The 16,147-nt window shown below is 32.1% G+C and overlaps 1 protein-coding gene across 1 annotated transcript; it reads left to right on the top strand.

The window, feature by feature from the left end:
- LOC104786640 lies at nt 7,959-8,805 on the top strand. The gene has a single exon (XM_010512088.1). The coding sequence runs from the start codon at nt 8,054-8,056 to the stop codon at nt 8,600-8,602; it is 549 nt and encodes a 182-aa protein (XP_010510390.1). The 5' UTR covers nt 7,959-8,053; the 3' UTR covers nt 8,603-8,805.

The following is a 16,147-nucleotide window of genomic DNA, read 5'->3' as shown; positions in this document are numbered from 1 at the left end:
TTATTTGATTAAATATTTATTATTGGTAGTTTAGTTGAATTTTTGGTGAATAATGGAAAAGTGTGGAAGAAAGTTTTAGGAGGTATGCTATTTTATTATATAAGAAAGTTTAATTTTAAAGTGTATGATTAAATGTCTGATTAATTGAAAATATATATTTTAGCTTTATATTTAAAGTGTGAGTTATATGTATTTAATTAAATATGTTTTATTGGTAATTTAGTTAAAATTGTGGTGAATAAGTTTTTTTGGACAGATGTCAGTTTTACAGTAGCCATATGTCAAGCTATGGAAGAATGGAGATGTCGAGATTCCCTTCGACTCGGCTGATTCGAAATCTCGTGGAATTGAACAGATAAAGGAGAAGGGGTGGGAAAGAGAGAGAGGCGAGGAAGAGGAGAAGTCGGAACTCAGAGATTCCGTCGGTTTTTTTTTGAGAAGTCAACAAAATTCTGTGGCCCATTAATTAATGATTTACAGCCTATTATCAATTGGCTTAAACATGAGATAAAATATTATTAAAAAAACAGAGGATTTAGAAGTGCCACGTGGCAGATAAATAGAGCTTCTTAGAGGGTGTAACTCTACTTTATTATATTAGATAATAATAGGAGAAAAAAACATAGCATATAGTAGAGTTAAACCAATTATACGAGTAAATGATTGTAATAACAAATACTACGGAGTTACAAACATTGTAGGTTTTTTCGGTTTATTCTATATCTTTTAAAGTTGTGTAAACCATAATTTTCATGATTAATATAATTTCAAAAAATTAAAAATCATACTTTGAATATCAAATGTATTTCAAAATGTATAGAATAACATCCCGCGGCACCGCGCGGGTCTAACCTAGTGGCTTTTAAAGTTGAAAGATGCACAACATATACTAGATTCAGAACACAACGTGAACATAACGTATCATGAATGAAATGTCAAGTAATGTAACATGTTGACTTTAACGACTAACTATGATCTTCGATAACTCAGGGAATTTGGGGGCATTAATTTTTATTTCGAACCACGTTATATATAATTTTGTAAAATTATATGTTACAAAATATTATGGGCTGTGTCAACATATTATTAGGGCCCAAACGACAATAATATATCTGTATGTGTTTTTCCAAAGGGTATGGGCAAAAAGGAAAGTGAAATTAACGTAAGAACAATAGGAAACGGTTGGCAGTACTTACCAAAAAAATAGGAAACGGTTGGCAGTTGGAACCCATAATGAGATTATGAAATGACACCAATCGAATGAAAAGATCTGGTGAACTCGAGTTACACTTACACACATAATAAATATAGCTTCCCTATTCTTATCATCTTGACATCTTGTACATGTTTAAAATAGTCTGTATTTATGGACTATATATATATATATATAATGATAGACTACAATCATATCACTGTTTTGATGTAAATTGTTAAGATACGGTTTTGTTGTAGCGAAAACATTCTTTTAGTCAAATAAAGCAATTAATATTACCCTAGTAGTACACTATATAAGAAGAATGTAGATGATTGGTGTTATGTGTTACATCTTCACAAAATCTCTCAAAATTGTCATTTCGGATTTTCCTATAACGTCAACTTTGCTAGTTTTAAGATAGAGCAACGTGCACCACTAAATCACATAAAACAAAAAGGATCTTACTCACGGGATACAAATCCAAATCAACGCGTATTTATCGACTGGAGATATCTCTAATATCTAAGATAAAGTCTTTATGTTATTCCCTTACTTTGTCGTTATACCATCAGGTTCTTCCCCCTTAGCCTTAAGCTATATGCTAATCTTTTTAATTGTAAAATTCAACGTGATTCCAGTTCAGCTTTATTGATGTTATTTCGTTTTCCAACAATTTTTATAGTTACCATAGCTAATTTGTTGTAGTTCGAACATCTATCGTCATCATGAATTAATTACAATTTAGGATCCGAATGTTATTAGTTTTGGTAAGCTCTATCTGTACTGCTCTATACTTTAGTATAAAATTCTCATATACAGTATCTTATCCCCTATATATTAATATAAAAGCACTCTCAAGAAAACACAAGTCGTTAGAGAGCTCGAGACACCAATGAATTTATTGTCTTCATTTTTATGGATATTTAGTTATTTACACATAATTGCTATTGAATGATTAGGGAATATTCCTTTACAAATAATTACAAAAATCAAACATTTCAATTTTAAAATTTATTTTAATCATTTTTATAACATATTAAATTATTAAAATATAAAATAATTAGATCTATAATAAAATAATTGCTATTTATATACTAAAAAAATTGATTACTATGCACATATACAAAGTTTCTAAAATAAAATTATCACAATGATCATTATTATAGGAAATTGACTTATTTAAGACCATTGGTATAATATTTCACGGGTGAAACATATTTACACAAAATAAATAATTTTTTTAAAATAAAATTTTTTGCATAGATTGAACATATATTTTCACATATATTTAGTTGATACATAATAGTTTGATCTAAACATATTCTCACAGGTTATATCTTTTTTTTTTACGGAAACAAATTTTATCCTAGAAAATAACTTTACTCATAACTCTAATTTTATATGCATAGATTTATTCTGTACATAGTATGGGTTGTTACCTAGTTAATTTTTATGATTACATTACATCATTTAAATATGTGAGTGTGGCCTGACCCGGCTCTTAAAAAAGCAGGACTCGAATCTAGATGTTTAAGCTCGAAAGAGTTGGATGTCTCTTTCTTGACCTGTTTGCTCGAGTTTTTTTAGCCTTACTCCAACTAGGACTAGGTTGTCCCCGAAAATTATGAATATTGACATCGTTTTAAAAGAAAACTATAATGATTTTTTTGGAACCAAATATGCGATATAAAATATAAGTTGGATCATTTGGGTCGAACCGAAGCAAACTCAAATATATGCGAATTTTGCGTTTTAGGATTACACATTTACACCTAACTAACCCGATTCATGCATATTTCTACCTAGCATCGACTCAACTTAATATAGGGTCTAAAACAACTTTTGGCAAAAAACAAAAAGAAAAAAAACAACTTCTGTCCTGAATTTTTTGTTGGGGAAATTGGCTATGAGAGTTTGAACTAGAGCTAACCAATCTTGGAAGGCTCGAACCGGGCCTGCCTATACCAGTAGTAATCAATAATCACATGTCAACTAAAAGTCTTGTCGAAACCAAGCGACATTTCATAACTAATAGTCTAATTGCAACAACTCGTTTGTAATTCAGAATAAAGTTTGCAAATTTCCCAAGAATTTTCTTTCTAAGAACAAATATCACTCTCCTTACGTAATATATAACTTGGGATGGTTCACCAACACAGCTCAAAATCTTTCATAAATAAAATGTAAAACTGAAGTTTGTAACTGGAGCTTGAAACTAGACTTTGATTCATTGCACCATTTGACCATAAAATGACAGCTATATATCGTTTCTTTATTTTCGATTCCGGCTTTGTGACTATATAATAATACGGACAAGCAACCTCAATAAACTAATCGTTTCAATTCTTCTTAGGAAATAATATTATTTTCACTAACCTATGTTAAACTCAAACTTTTGCGATATAATGTTGTTCTAACTTCTAAGATTTAAATATATTAAAGATGAAGATCAAGATGACTGCCCGTGAACGAGTAAGTTATTTAAAAATGTTGAAGAAAATTATTTACAGTTGGACTTTGTAATGGAACTCTTTTTTTCTTTTTACTTTTAACGCGTACAGAAATTTAAAAATTTATCCTGTAGAATATCATTATACTGTCAGCCGTAGTATAATATATTAAATTCAATCAACTGATTCCTACGTTAGAATATTATTCAGATTCTAATATAGAATATTGTTTGCTTGCATAAAGCTGATACAAAAGTAACAAACAAAAAAAAGTCTCCCTCAGTTCTGTCTTTGAACGATTATTTAACCTTTTTGTCACTAACCTCATTCAACTACATAATTAATTATGTGGTTTATGATCCACCGTGGATACATGTGTTGTCCAATTGAGGGAAAAGACAGACTTGACTCACGTTCTTCAATTAATTGATCGTCTTGTAATTCCATACTTAAAATTAAGTTTCAATCATAATTATAAACAACAAAAAGAAAAAAAGAAAAAAAATCGTGTGGTGCGCACGAGGTTTATTGTTTGATAGTAGATAAATAAATAAAATCATTTGTTTCATAAGGGCATCTCCAACTATCTCTATATTTGCTTTTTAACTCTATTTTAGAGTAAAATCTACTCCAACTCATTTCTATTTCCACCTCTATAATAGAGATCTCTATTTTTTTCTCTATAATAGAGTTGAACTTTTTAATTTATAAAATGGTCCTTGAACTTTTAACACTTTTATATTTATGATCAAAATAAATAAATTATATATTTAATGGTCTTTAAACTTTTAACACTTTTATTATTTTATATGATGCAATGTATTTCTTTTAATAAATGTGATATTTAAATGATATTTATGAATGTTAAAATTTTTAATAATATCATAATTTTATGAAAGTTTTACAAATACTAAAATAAATGGGTTAGTTTGCAACTTTTATAAGTAAAAGGTATTAATAATAAAATAAAAAAAGAATCTCTATGAAATATTCTTTTTTAGAGGAAAAAATAGAGGTATCTATTGGAGCAAAAGTCACCTCTAAAATAGGGAAAACCATTGGAGATGGTCTAATGAATCAACTTCAGCGCCGCTTGTACGCAATAGTCGGTGCCACAAACCTCCGTGCTACGAAGCTTCCTCTTACGTACTTGATATATTTATTTTATTAGGGCATTAATCATTTGATGAATATATGGGTTTTACCAAAACCTTATGCATCATTAATTTCATACCCATTCAAGGGGAAGTTTAAGGCCTCGAGAGTCTCGAGAGTCCATAATTAATTGATTAACGTCATCCTGAAAATGGGAGAATCATAATCTATAGCTAGATTCCTACTCGTACAATTGGTACATGCATTACTTTTGTATCTGATTTTAACAGCGTCATAATTAACATCGAATATAACATAGTACTAATGTACTATCGGTACAGTTTCAGTCTTAAACTTTTGTCTTTTCCAGTGAGAGACATGTGATGATAAACTTTTAAAAAATAATAATAATAGTATAGAAAATGAGGACAAAATACTGTTTTCTCTTAGATTCGTCAATCAATTCGACTATTAATGATGTTAATGTCATAGATAGTTTTCTGTACTATCATCTACTTAAACTATAGTTATAAATATGTCTTCTAATGAATGTTATAGGCTTATAACTAGTTGGTGTTCCATCGAAATTTTGGTTAGAACTCCAGTTATATATATATATATATATATTTATATATGTAGTAATATAATCAGTTTGTTCAAAAAAAAATGTAGTAATATAATCAACGTTAATTTTTTTTCTAGTTTACCAAACATTCATTTCTTTATAAAGTTCGGGATCTTATCTGTTCTGTTATGTTTGAAGATAACATACAGGAAAAGGCAAAAACATCAGTTAACGTATCTGATTTTGGATCATTATAATTTATTTTCTAATGACGTTATTTAATTATACATGGATCTCCTTTTGGTATCATAACCCGAACGTAACGGAAGCTCTGACCAAACAGCTCCTTAACTGTTTCCCGTAGTAATTTATAATTTATTAGTACCATGTTAGATAAGTGTAAGAGCCTTTAGAGGTAATTAGGTACAAATAGGGTACATACGGTTTAAATTCTGATTAAGAACTAAAAAGTATATATATATATATATATATATATGTGTCAATTAGCAGAAAGGTACCAGAAGAATGCAAACAATGTAATCAAGTACCCACTACCCAAATTTAATTTGTACTTTGGCTACCTTCAGATGTTTTTAGTAGCATATATTGGCGTCCAAAATTCGTTTAGATTTCGAATAAACTAAGAAAAATAATAAATAAAGAGATATTTTAAACTTATCGATGTTATACATAGGTTAACAACTTTGTATAGGTATATGCCGTATATGTCACATAGGTTTGTTGTATCTTTTTTTTTTTGATCAAACAGGTTTGTTGTATCTAGTATTAAATAATCTGTGGTTTTTTTTTTTATCTGAAAACTTATCAACTTTACAAAAACCACTTTAGTTTCAAAAAAAAAAAATAGTGTAGTATTTACACATTTTTGCCTCTACATTCATTTAGGAGAAATTTAATTATGTAGTAGTTTTCACGTAAAAAAAAAAAAATCTTCTTTTTGGTATCCATTACAAAACTTTATTATAACGTCAAAATTGTTTGAATATACAAAAATTGTAGGACGGTCCAAAAATATTTATTAAGCAATTTTCTAACTGGATAATGCATCTACATTCAAAATAAGAGTTGTGTCATATTATTAGTTTGGTGCAAAACGGATAATTCTAAATTGCTATTTCTTTCTGATTAGTTTTAAAACTAATCATATTACATAATATATCCATTTCATCAATCAAATCATTATCTGTTATAGTTGTTAGAAATTAAAATTATTAGACAGGTAGATTTCTAGACCAAAAAAAATAATAGGTATTGACCAAACAATGGATATCTTTAATCGTTAAAAGTAGATAAATTGAGTAGGATAACAGAAATAAAATAGTTTGTATAATGAGCACTATCATATGGATTAAGAAGGACTGCTTAAGTTAATCAGAATCAGAAGCAAGGGCGTTTTAGTAATTAAAACATCTGAAGGGAATTTAGTCCAAAGTGCCACTTTTGAAACTAAACTATTATGAAATGCCATATTGTATATTTTCTTTTACTAAATGCCACTTTCACATGTTTTGGTATAGGAGTTAATGACCAAAACCTTTAAAGAAAAAACAAGAAATGTACATCAGTGGCAAACTCGTAAATAAAGAAATGTCGACAAAAGATTGCGAAGATGGATCCACCCGGAGGCGAATCAACGCCTGCATAATCATCTTATCTATGATATTAGTTCCAGCCGTCGTATTCCTAGTTGTGTGGTTCATTATACTCAAGCCAACTTCGCCAAGCTTCATCCTCAAAGACGTCACCGTGGTGGCCTTCAACCTCTCTGAACCAAACAACTTCCTAGACCACCTCACTTCGAAATTCGAGATCATTATCGCGTGTGGAAAATGATGAAAATAATCAATAATAACAAATGATGAAAATAGTTGCATCACTTGTTAAAATTAACACAAAATTTTAGAGTAACCACTTCAATAATTATATATAAAATATATTTATTAATTATTTAATTTAATATAATATAGTGTAGTATTTACACATTTTTGGCTTTTACATTCATTTAGAAGAAATTTGTTTATGGAGTAGTTTTCACGTAAAAGAAAAAAAAATTTATTTTTTTGGTATCGATTACAAAACCTTATTATAACGTCAAAATTGTTTGAATATACAAAAGTTGTAGGACAGTCCGAAAATATTTATTAAGCAATTTTCTAATTGGATAATGCATCTACATTCAAAATAAGAGTTGTGTCATATTATTAGTTTGGTGCAAAACGGATAATTCTAAATTACTATTACTTTCTGATTGGTTTTAAAACTAATCATATTACATAATTTATCCATTTCATCAATCAAATCATTATTTGTTATAGTTGTTAGAAATTAAAATTATTAGACAGGCAGATTTCTAGACCAAAAATAGGTATTGACCAAAAAATGGATATCTTTTATGTTAAAAGTAGATTAATTGAGTAAAATAACAGAAATAAAATAGTTTTGTCTAATGAGCACTATATTAACTTAATAAGGATTATGGAGGGCTGCTTAAGTTAATCACAATCAGAAGCAAGGGCGTTTTAGTAATTAAAACATCCGCATACATTTGGTCAAGCTCTCTTTAATCGTTTTTGTTCACTCTCTCTATATATATATACATAACCACGACTTGTCCACAAAAACAACACACAACAACAACAACAACAACAAAGAACAAACTTATAAAATTTTCTCTTTTTTTCTTGTTAAAGAAAAACGTAAAAAAATCTGTGTTACAAAAACGAAGATATGGGAAACAGTTTACGATGTTGTTTGGCTTGTGTACTTCCATGTGGAGCTTTAGATTTGATCAGAATCGTTCATCTAAACGGCCACGTCGACGAGATCACTCGTCCGATGACCGCCGGTGAGGTCCTTCAGGCGAATCCTAACCATGTCTTGAGCAAACCTTGTTCTCAAGGAGTTGTACGTAAGATCTTGATCTTGTCCCCTGAATCTGAGCTTAAGCGTGGAAGCATCTATTTTCTTATCCCGGATACTTCTTTGCCGGAGAAGAAGAAGACAAAGAAGAGAAAAGATCTCCACCGCCAGAAAAACAGCCAAAACAGTGATCATATGAGTGGTAACAAGGATCTTGATACCGTAACACCAAAACATAAGGATGATCTTGATGGTCATTGTTTGACGTTGTGTGAGAAATATTTAGAAGATGTTATGTTGTCGGAGAAGATGAGTTCCACCAGTAAAGAGAATCGTCACCGTCGGAGACATAGCCGGTCGGCGTCAGTTTCCACGTGGCGGCCTCACCTCGATAGCATCACTGAGGATCTTAATTAGTAGTTTTTTTTTTTTTTCACTCTTTGTTAATTAATTCTGTCTCTATTTTCTTAATTTTTTTTCTTTTGAATCCGGAAATCGGATTTTTATTTAACATCCCCGGGAAGAAAATTTTCGAATATTTTTATTTATTATGAAGTTAAAAACAAAACTATGTAATGTACTCATGTGGATAAGATCTATGTTAAATTTGTGATCTAGTCTCGGAATGTGGCAGTGAGGACAAGAGATTCTAATTAAGTTAAGATCATATGAGCAATAATAATAAATAATAAAACTTGTAAGCATATGTAAATTGGATCTTATAGGACAGGAATCGAACTGTAGTACAATTAGGAACAAAGGTCCAAAATTCAAAAGTAAAATTTATGTATAACTGAACCAAATAGGTATGAATATATATAAAAACTCGTATGTTGGTAAATACTAATTTACTAATTGATCAATATTTGGGCCAAGATCAAGTGAATAATAATAGTTCAGATGTCAAGTAATAATGCGATGACTTCCAATGAAACTGTAAGTCATTATAATATATCATAAGAATCTATTTAGCATAAGAAGAACTGCATGTTCAACTGTAATGCAACGTACTTAGACTTGTTTAAGACTTTTAAGTTTCGGTGGTTAAATATAATAAGCAATTTTGATTATTTATTGGGTAATAATGCGAACTCGAGACGGCAGATTAATTAAGGGTCCAAAGAAAGAGTGTCGAGACGTCAGGGCAATCATGTAAGGTCGTCACATGCAGATGTACCCCATGTAGGTGGACCAATCGTAAAGTCTGGAGCTGAAAAAACAAACCCATATGTCTGTTCAAATAATATAAAAAAAAACTTTCAATCATATAAAGAGCAAATAAAGTTAATGCAATTTACTATATATGGACAAATAATATAAAGGCCTCAATGATTATCCATGAAGGAACCGATAACAAAGACTCTATTTATTATAAATATACAGTACTTTATACTAGTGTTATTGATGTGCTACTGCTACACCATCCATATGTAAATTCGTTAGAATACATATTGTATGTATAATTTTTTTTGAAAAACATCAGTATGAGAAATGTAGATGGTTTTTAATAGATTATTTTATTAAATTTCCTTTCAAGTATTAATGATCTAATCTGATAAAACAAGTAACAACATTGTGAAATGATATATTAATGCCTACCATCGTTTTTCTAGCTGAAATTAGAGTTATTTTTCCACGATCAGATAATTGATGGATATGTAAAAATTTGTGAATTAATTATGAAGACACTTTTAACTTTTCTTACGAACATTATTGGAACTTAAAACTAAAAGGTATGAGATGGAGACATATACAACTTAAGAAATTTACAAGAGAAAGGTAGTATAATCACGGCAACAAATATGTACATTGATAGCAGACGGATATAGCTCATTTTCCGTCACTGCTATGAAAGATGAGATTTTTTTTCGCTTACTTTTTAATAGCATCTTATTAACGCTATGATAGGAAAATTATGTAGCGGGAAACAAAAGTGACTTTTGTCCGCCAATACTTAGTGAAATTATTCACTTAATCGCCAAATAAAAAAAAAACCCAAAAACTCGACACACTCTCTCTCTCTCTCTCGTTACAACCTAAGCTCAACCTAAGAAGATTTCTTCTTCTAAATTCTCTGTGTGTGCTCAAATTCTTCTAAATTTCTTATCAATTCTTCAGTTTTATCGCCGTTTGTGAAAAGCCCCAATTTCGCCGTTTGTGAAAAGCCCCAATTTCGCCCTAAATCTCCATATCCATCGCAATTGATAGCTCGAATCCATTTTTGAGGCATGTCTTTCTTCTTCCTCCTAATTTCGTTATTTGTTTCGATTATTTGTGATTTCAAACAGCTTTTGATTTCGATAAGGGTCAGATTTAGTTATCTGTTTTGTTAGGGTTCGATTTATCTAGATTTATTTCGTTATCTGTTTTTTAGGGTTCGATTATTTACAGATTTTGAGAATGTGGAGTTTCGAATCCATCTGTTTTGTTAGGGTTCGATTATTTACAGATTTGACTCAAAAATAGCTTTTGGATTTGAGTATTTGCGCCTTCATAAACTGAACGATTTTTTTTTTTTCCCAAGTGTTGGTGATTGAAATGTTGGGGAACTGAAGCTTCTCATTTCTCTGTACTCACACAACAGGTTAGTATCACTCAACCAATAGTTAAACATTATTATTACACACGAATATTGGTGATTGCTATGTTTTGTCCTTTGAGTCTGATTCGTATAAATAGTGATTAGATTAGTGAGATTTTACACAGTTAGATATTGGTTTAAGAGCATCTGTATGTGTCTGAAGTAGTGCAGTATTGTCTGAATTGTTGCTTAATGTGAGCTTTGTATAATATGTATCTCTATTTTATCTATAAAGGTTAAAATTTATATTATAACATATAATGTTGGACAAGGCATGGGTGCATCTATGCAGGTAAGGAATTATATTTCATAATTAGGTTTTATTTTGGGTTTGGATACTTTAAGATGTTCTTTTAGTTATGATTTTTTTCTTTAATTATCCATTGAAGAGCTGATCCTGGTTATAAAAGTGGAGCTTGGAAATTTGTAAGGGATGTGTCTGCGGCTTTAGGTGACATAGAAATGATAATATGTCCTTGTAAAGACTGTCGTAATGTAGTACGACAGTTAAACAGTGTTGTGGTTGAGCATCTTGTAATAAGAGGGATGGATGAGGCATACAAGGTGCATAGTGATTGGTATCATCATGGAGATGTGAAGTCAGTAGATGAATTTCAAAGTAAACCAACTCAGTGGAATGAGGAAGTTTTTGAGTTATATAAAGCTGCTGAATTTTTTGATCAAGAGTTGGCTTTTAGAGGTGACTTAGCTGACCAACCTGTGGGCGACTTAAGTGAGATTGCAGAGGGTGAGGACCAACAAGAGGATGAGTTCCNAAGTGATGCTCCAGCATTTTTAACAAATCCAGATGAAGATCACCTCGCCAAGCTTTTAGGACCTGACAATTCTGGTAGGCTGAGGGCAATGGGTAGAGGCATGAGTAAGACCAAATTAGCTTGTTTACAAATGCAGAGCAAGTGTATGGCTGAAATGGAAGAGCGGCAAGTAAAATTAGTAAAACAGGTCAATGCCTTGGAAAGTGAACTTGGCAGAATCAAGAATCAGGTTAGATACTTAAGAGTTCTCTACTATTCATCAGCCAGTTAGAGTAATATAAATTGATGTTATTTTTGTTTATGTTACAGAGACCAGAAGCTGAAATGGATGAAAACTCAGCTGCAAGAGTAACATATTCTTACTTCTTTTCATATCAGCTAAGTGATTCTTCTTAGTGTCGTTTATGATTCTTAGTTGCTCATGAAATTGTTGCAGAGTGTAAACAAAAGAGCACATCCTAAGTGTGTGTTTGTTGATTGGTCTGACATTGATGAAAATGTTGGTGAGGGTCGGATTCTTTCTTCTGATCCGGATGACATAGTGAATGACTGTCGTCTTGGCCCTTATGATCTCAAAGTGTTAGTTGAAGCTGCATATAAACCAGATGCATTTCTATGGAGACCTGCACAAAAGATCTTTCATATGAAAGAAGCTGTTGGACATATAATCGCATGGCCAACTGATAAGTGTAGACTGGTAGACAACAACATCCAAATGGAAGACATTGCCCCTATGGTATTTATAATTTCTAGCAATGTGTTAGCAATGTATTACCCCTGTCTATAATGCTAATTAATTATATTGGATTTGTTTACTGATTGTGTTTAACAGGGTATACAAGGAAACAAATGTAAACTATTGGATTTGTCTAAGGGTGACGTCATTGTTGCTGAGGGGCGTTGGGAGACACAAGAACCAAGTGCGTTGGTTAACGGAATTCCTCTTGGACCAAAAGCAGTTAAAGTATTTGTGGATTCAGTAAAGCAGCCTGATACATCACTATGGAGACCTACAGCTGAAATGTCATTTCTTGAGGACTGTTTGATGGCTTACGTATCTTGGCCCCTGAGTAAGGTTGATTTTGAAAATCCCTCAACTCCAACTGGTCAGAATGCTACATCACATGCTTCTTTGTCTGCATCAAAGGCCAAGTCTGCAGCCACAGCTTCTAAGTCTGCTACAGAGTCCAAAACTTCAGCAACAGCTTCAAAGGCTGCATCGCAGGCCAAATCTGCATCTATGTCTTCTAAGTCTGCATCTGGTTCTGAGTCTCCTGTTGATGATGCAACGGGTCCAATATCACCAATAAAGAATACTTTACCATCACAGTCTCCTCTCAGGAAGTCTCCAGTAAGTGTTTTCATATGTTATGAAGTTGTTTTTGTTAATTATATGATGACTGATGGTTTATATTGTAAACATGGCAGCGCATTAATAAAGTTATTTCCAAGGAGAATAAGAAGTGCAAGTTGATGGATTTAACTGAAAAGAATAGGGTTGTGGCTGAAGGACGATGGGGAACAAATGATCCAGAACATAAGGTTCACTTTACTCGCTTGGGTTCTAATGCAGTTAAAGTGTGGATAGATGTTGTGAAGGTGAAAAATGTAAAAGTTTGGAGGCCATCCGATGAAATAGAGATTATTGAAGATGCACTTAGCTCCTGCATTGCTTGGCCAGAGAACAAGGTCATTATGTCTTAAACTGATGGTTTTATTGTGTAATGTTAAGTACTTGAGATTGCTTGTTTATTTTGGATGTTCTTGAGACTTTGATGGTAAACTGATGTTCTTGAGACTTTTGTTATGTATTTTGGATCTGAGACGTTTATTAATCAGATTTTATGAGATTTTATAAAACAGGTTATGTGTGCTATAATCACATATCAGAAAATGCTATAAAAGTACAGGTAAACGTTATGATAAAAGAATATACCATAGCACAGTAAACAAGATAAAACAGCATTTCGCAACAGCTATATTAGATATGTATAACATAGCACGAAAAATTAAATATTGTATAAATTTTTGCAAAATTATAATCTTGATAATACAGCAGTTTATTAGAGCTATGCTATAAAACTATAACATAGCACGAAAAAACAAATGTTGTATAAATTTTTTCAAAATTATGATCTTGATAATATAGCAATTTCTTAAAGCTATGTTATATTTTTATAACATAGCATACGTAATAAGTGCTATTGTATATGGGGTACATATAATAACAGTGCCCTAAAACAGCGCTCATGAAAACGCTATCAAAGACCTATGATAGCGTTTTTCTCTGGTTAACAATGTGCATATTTGTTGTAGTGAATAAAATAAAATAAAAATGAAAGCTGGCGAAGGCATCTGATTCGGCTGTCCTCACATGGATTCCCATCCCTTCTAGACACTAATCTTTTCGTTCATCACATCTTTTTGGTAGTGCTAGTTTTTTTTTTTGTTTTTGATGTTTAATCCAAAACTATGCAAAAGAAACTACGCTAAAGAAAAAAAAAAAGAAAGATAAATAGAAGCGATACCAAGCTATATTTTTGTATCAGATATAATTAAATATAAACTTTGATAAAGGAAGAATATAAAATTTTGATTGGTTTCTAGTTGTAAATCGATGCTTTCAAGAGTTTTTAATAACCAAAATTTATGCAAATGAAACACGATTCTTGTCCACGGAAACCATCGTTGCATACGAATTGTAAAACATCAAATTGGTTACCAACTACGAGATTTGATTTGCTCCGTTAAATGCACAGTTTCTTTTGGCTTGATTGATGCCACATATCTATGTATTTGGGTGTGACTAACTAGATTTTTATCTTGATGTGTTCAAAGTCCATCTTTCTCTTTTTGGCCCTTTGCATGTGCCCTTATTAAGTTGTTTTTCTTTTCTTTTTCAATATGTCTTTAATTATCCTCATATTTGTGGTAGATGGTTTGTCAATACCAAATTTAGAGGTAGAAATTTGGTGAAGATTTCCAAAAACTGCAAAAATGTGTCCAAGAGTTATCTCTGATATTTATGTGCTAAAGTGAATATTAAGCACATCACAGATTGCCTCAGTAGAGGACTAGGTTGTGAAATAGCCCACTTCACATAGATCATAGGAAATCTATGTGTTTTGTCCAAAAAAAACAAGAATTTATAATCAGAAGCCATGGAAACTAAACCTATGTACTCTGCTTCAATAATATAAGAGATACGATGTACCAAGCAGTTGAGGGAGTAGCTCGTGATCGATAATCTTGGATGTGAAAGATTCAAATGAAGGACGTTCAAGTCTCTCACTCTATGGAATCATTATTCTAAGATTACAAAAGTTAAAACCAAAAATAGAGGAAAATATTACAAGTCTTATTAGATTGACATGAGAGTCTCTATGTGATTTGAATAAACACATTGGACATGGAGAGGTTCGTCGTCACTAAATCCATAGCTGCGCCTAAATTGGTCAAGCGCAACACCATCAATCACGACTCTTCTGAAGCTGTTTCCCTTTGGATCAAAATAAATAATATGAAACGGATATTCCAAAGCTAATGTTACAAAAATGAACTCGCCAGCATCATTTACACCATACAGGGAAAACCGGGTTCGGGAAATTGGATCTAACCAAGGAAAAGGCAAAGTTAGATATTTATACGACCACTCCTGTTTCTCTAAATCCTCGAGAGTCCACAATGTAAAATCATCACCTCTTGTAATTACACAAACTAACTTTCCATCATAATGTGCGAGGGAGCGCAGACCAGGAGTCAGATTCCATGGTACTTTTATTATACTAAACTTTTCAGATCTGACATGGAAGCTCACCAGATGCTGATTGGTAAAAATATCACCAATACAAGGAGCGGCTAAATAATACAGAACTCCGTTAACGCATCGTGCTCCATGGAGGAAAGGGGTGTGTGGAGAAACACCTTCGATGACTCTCCATCCAGCTCCAGCTCCCAGTGTAAGAGCCCGGGGCGGACGAGGACGACAACGATACATAGACAAGACTTTGTATGTATCATCGATCGGGTCGTATCCTATAAAGCTTACAGTATCGTCTCTCCAGCGAGTTGCGGGTTTGGGTAAAATTGAGAAACGCATAGTGGTTGGATTCCAAATTTGAGGGTTTCCTGATTTCATAACGCAGATCAAGCCTTGGACTGACTCAACCTGTAAAAAACAACACTTTTCTTGAATTGTCATCGAGTAACTACTGTCCAACACAGCCACATGAGGGTTGTTCGAGTTCTGTTGTTGTCGTATGGAAAAGACAATCAGATTGCTGTCTTTTTCTAACACGAAGAGCAGACAGGGACTTTGTGAGGATCGAGCTGCGAACGATCTAATGAAACATGGCTGGGTGGTTATGGAGGTGAAGAGCTTCGACACGCATCGAGACTTCACTACAGATTTCGAAGGCAGCCTTAAGAGTACCTCAGAGATTAGATCTAGAGGAAGCGACGATCCTTTACATCTTCTTGCCTCAATCTCTATCTCTTCTTCTCGTCTCTTCTTCTCTTCCTCCCCCATCTTCAACGCCGCTCAACCCTAGTTTCTTTCTTTTTAGTCTATCATCAAAAGCTTTTTTTTTTTTTTTTTTTTTTTAA

This window comes from Camelina sativa, chromosome 5 (genome assembly GCF_000633955.1).
Source record: "Camelina sativa cultivar DH55 chromosome 5, Cs, whole genome shotgun sequence".
NCBI classification, from domain to species: Eukaryota; Viridiplantae; Streptophyta; class Magnoliopsida; order Brassicales; family Brassicaceae; genus Camelina; species Camelina sativa.
Note: the sequence above shows the minus strand (reverse complement) of the source record. Positions and strands in the feature narration are given on the sequence as shown.

What these genes read in the sequence shown, in the direction of transcription:
- LOC104786640 (XM_010512088.1), top strand. Translation starts at nt 8,054, where the DNA reads ATGGGAAACAGTTTACGATGTTGTTTGGCTTGTGTACTTCCATGTGGA.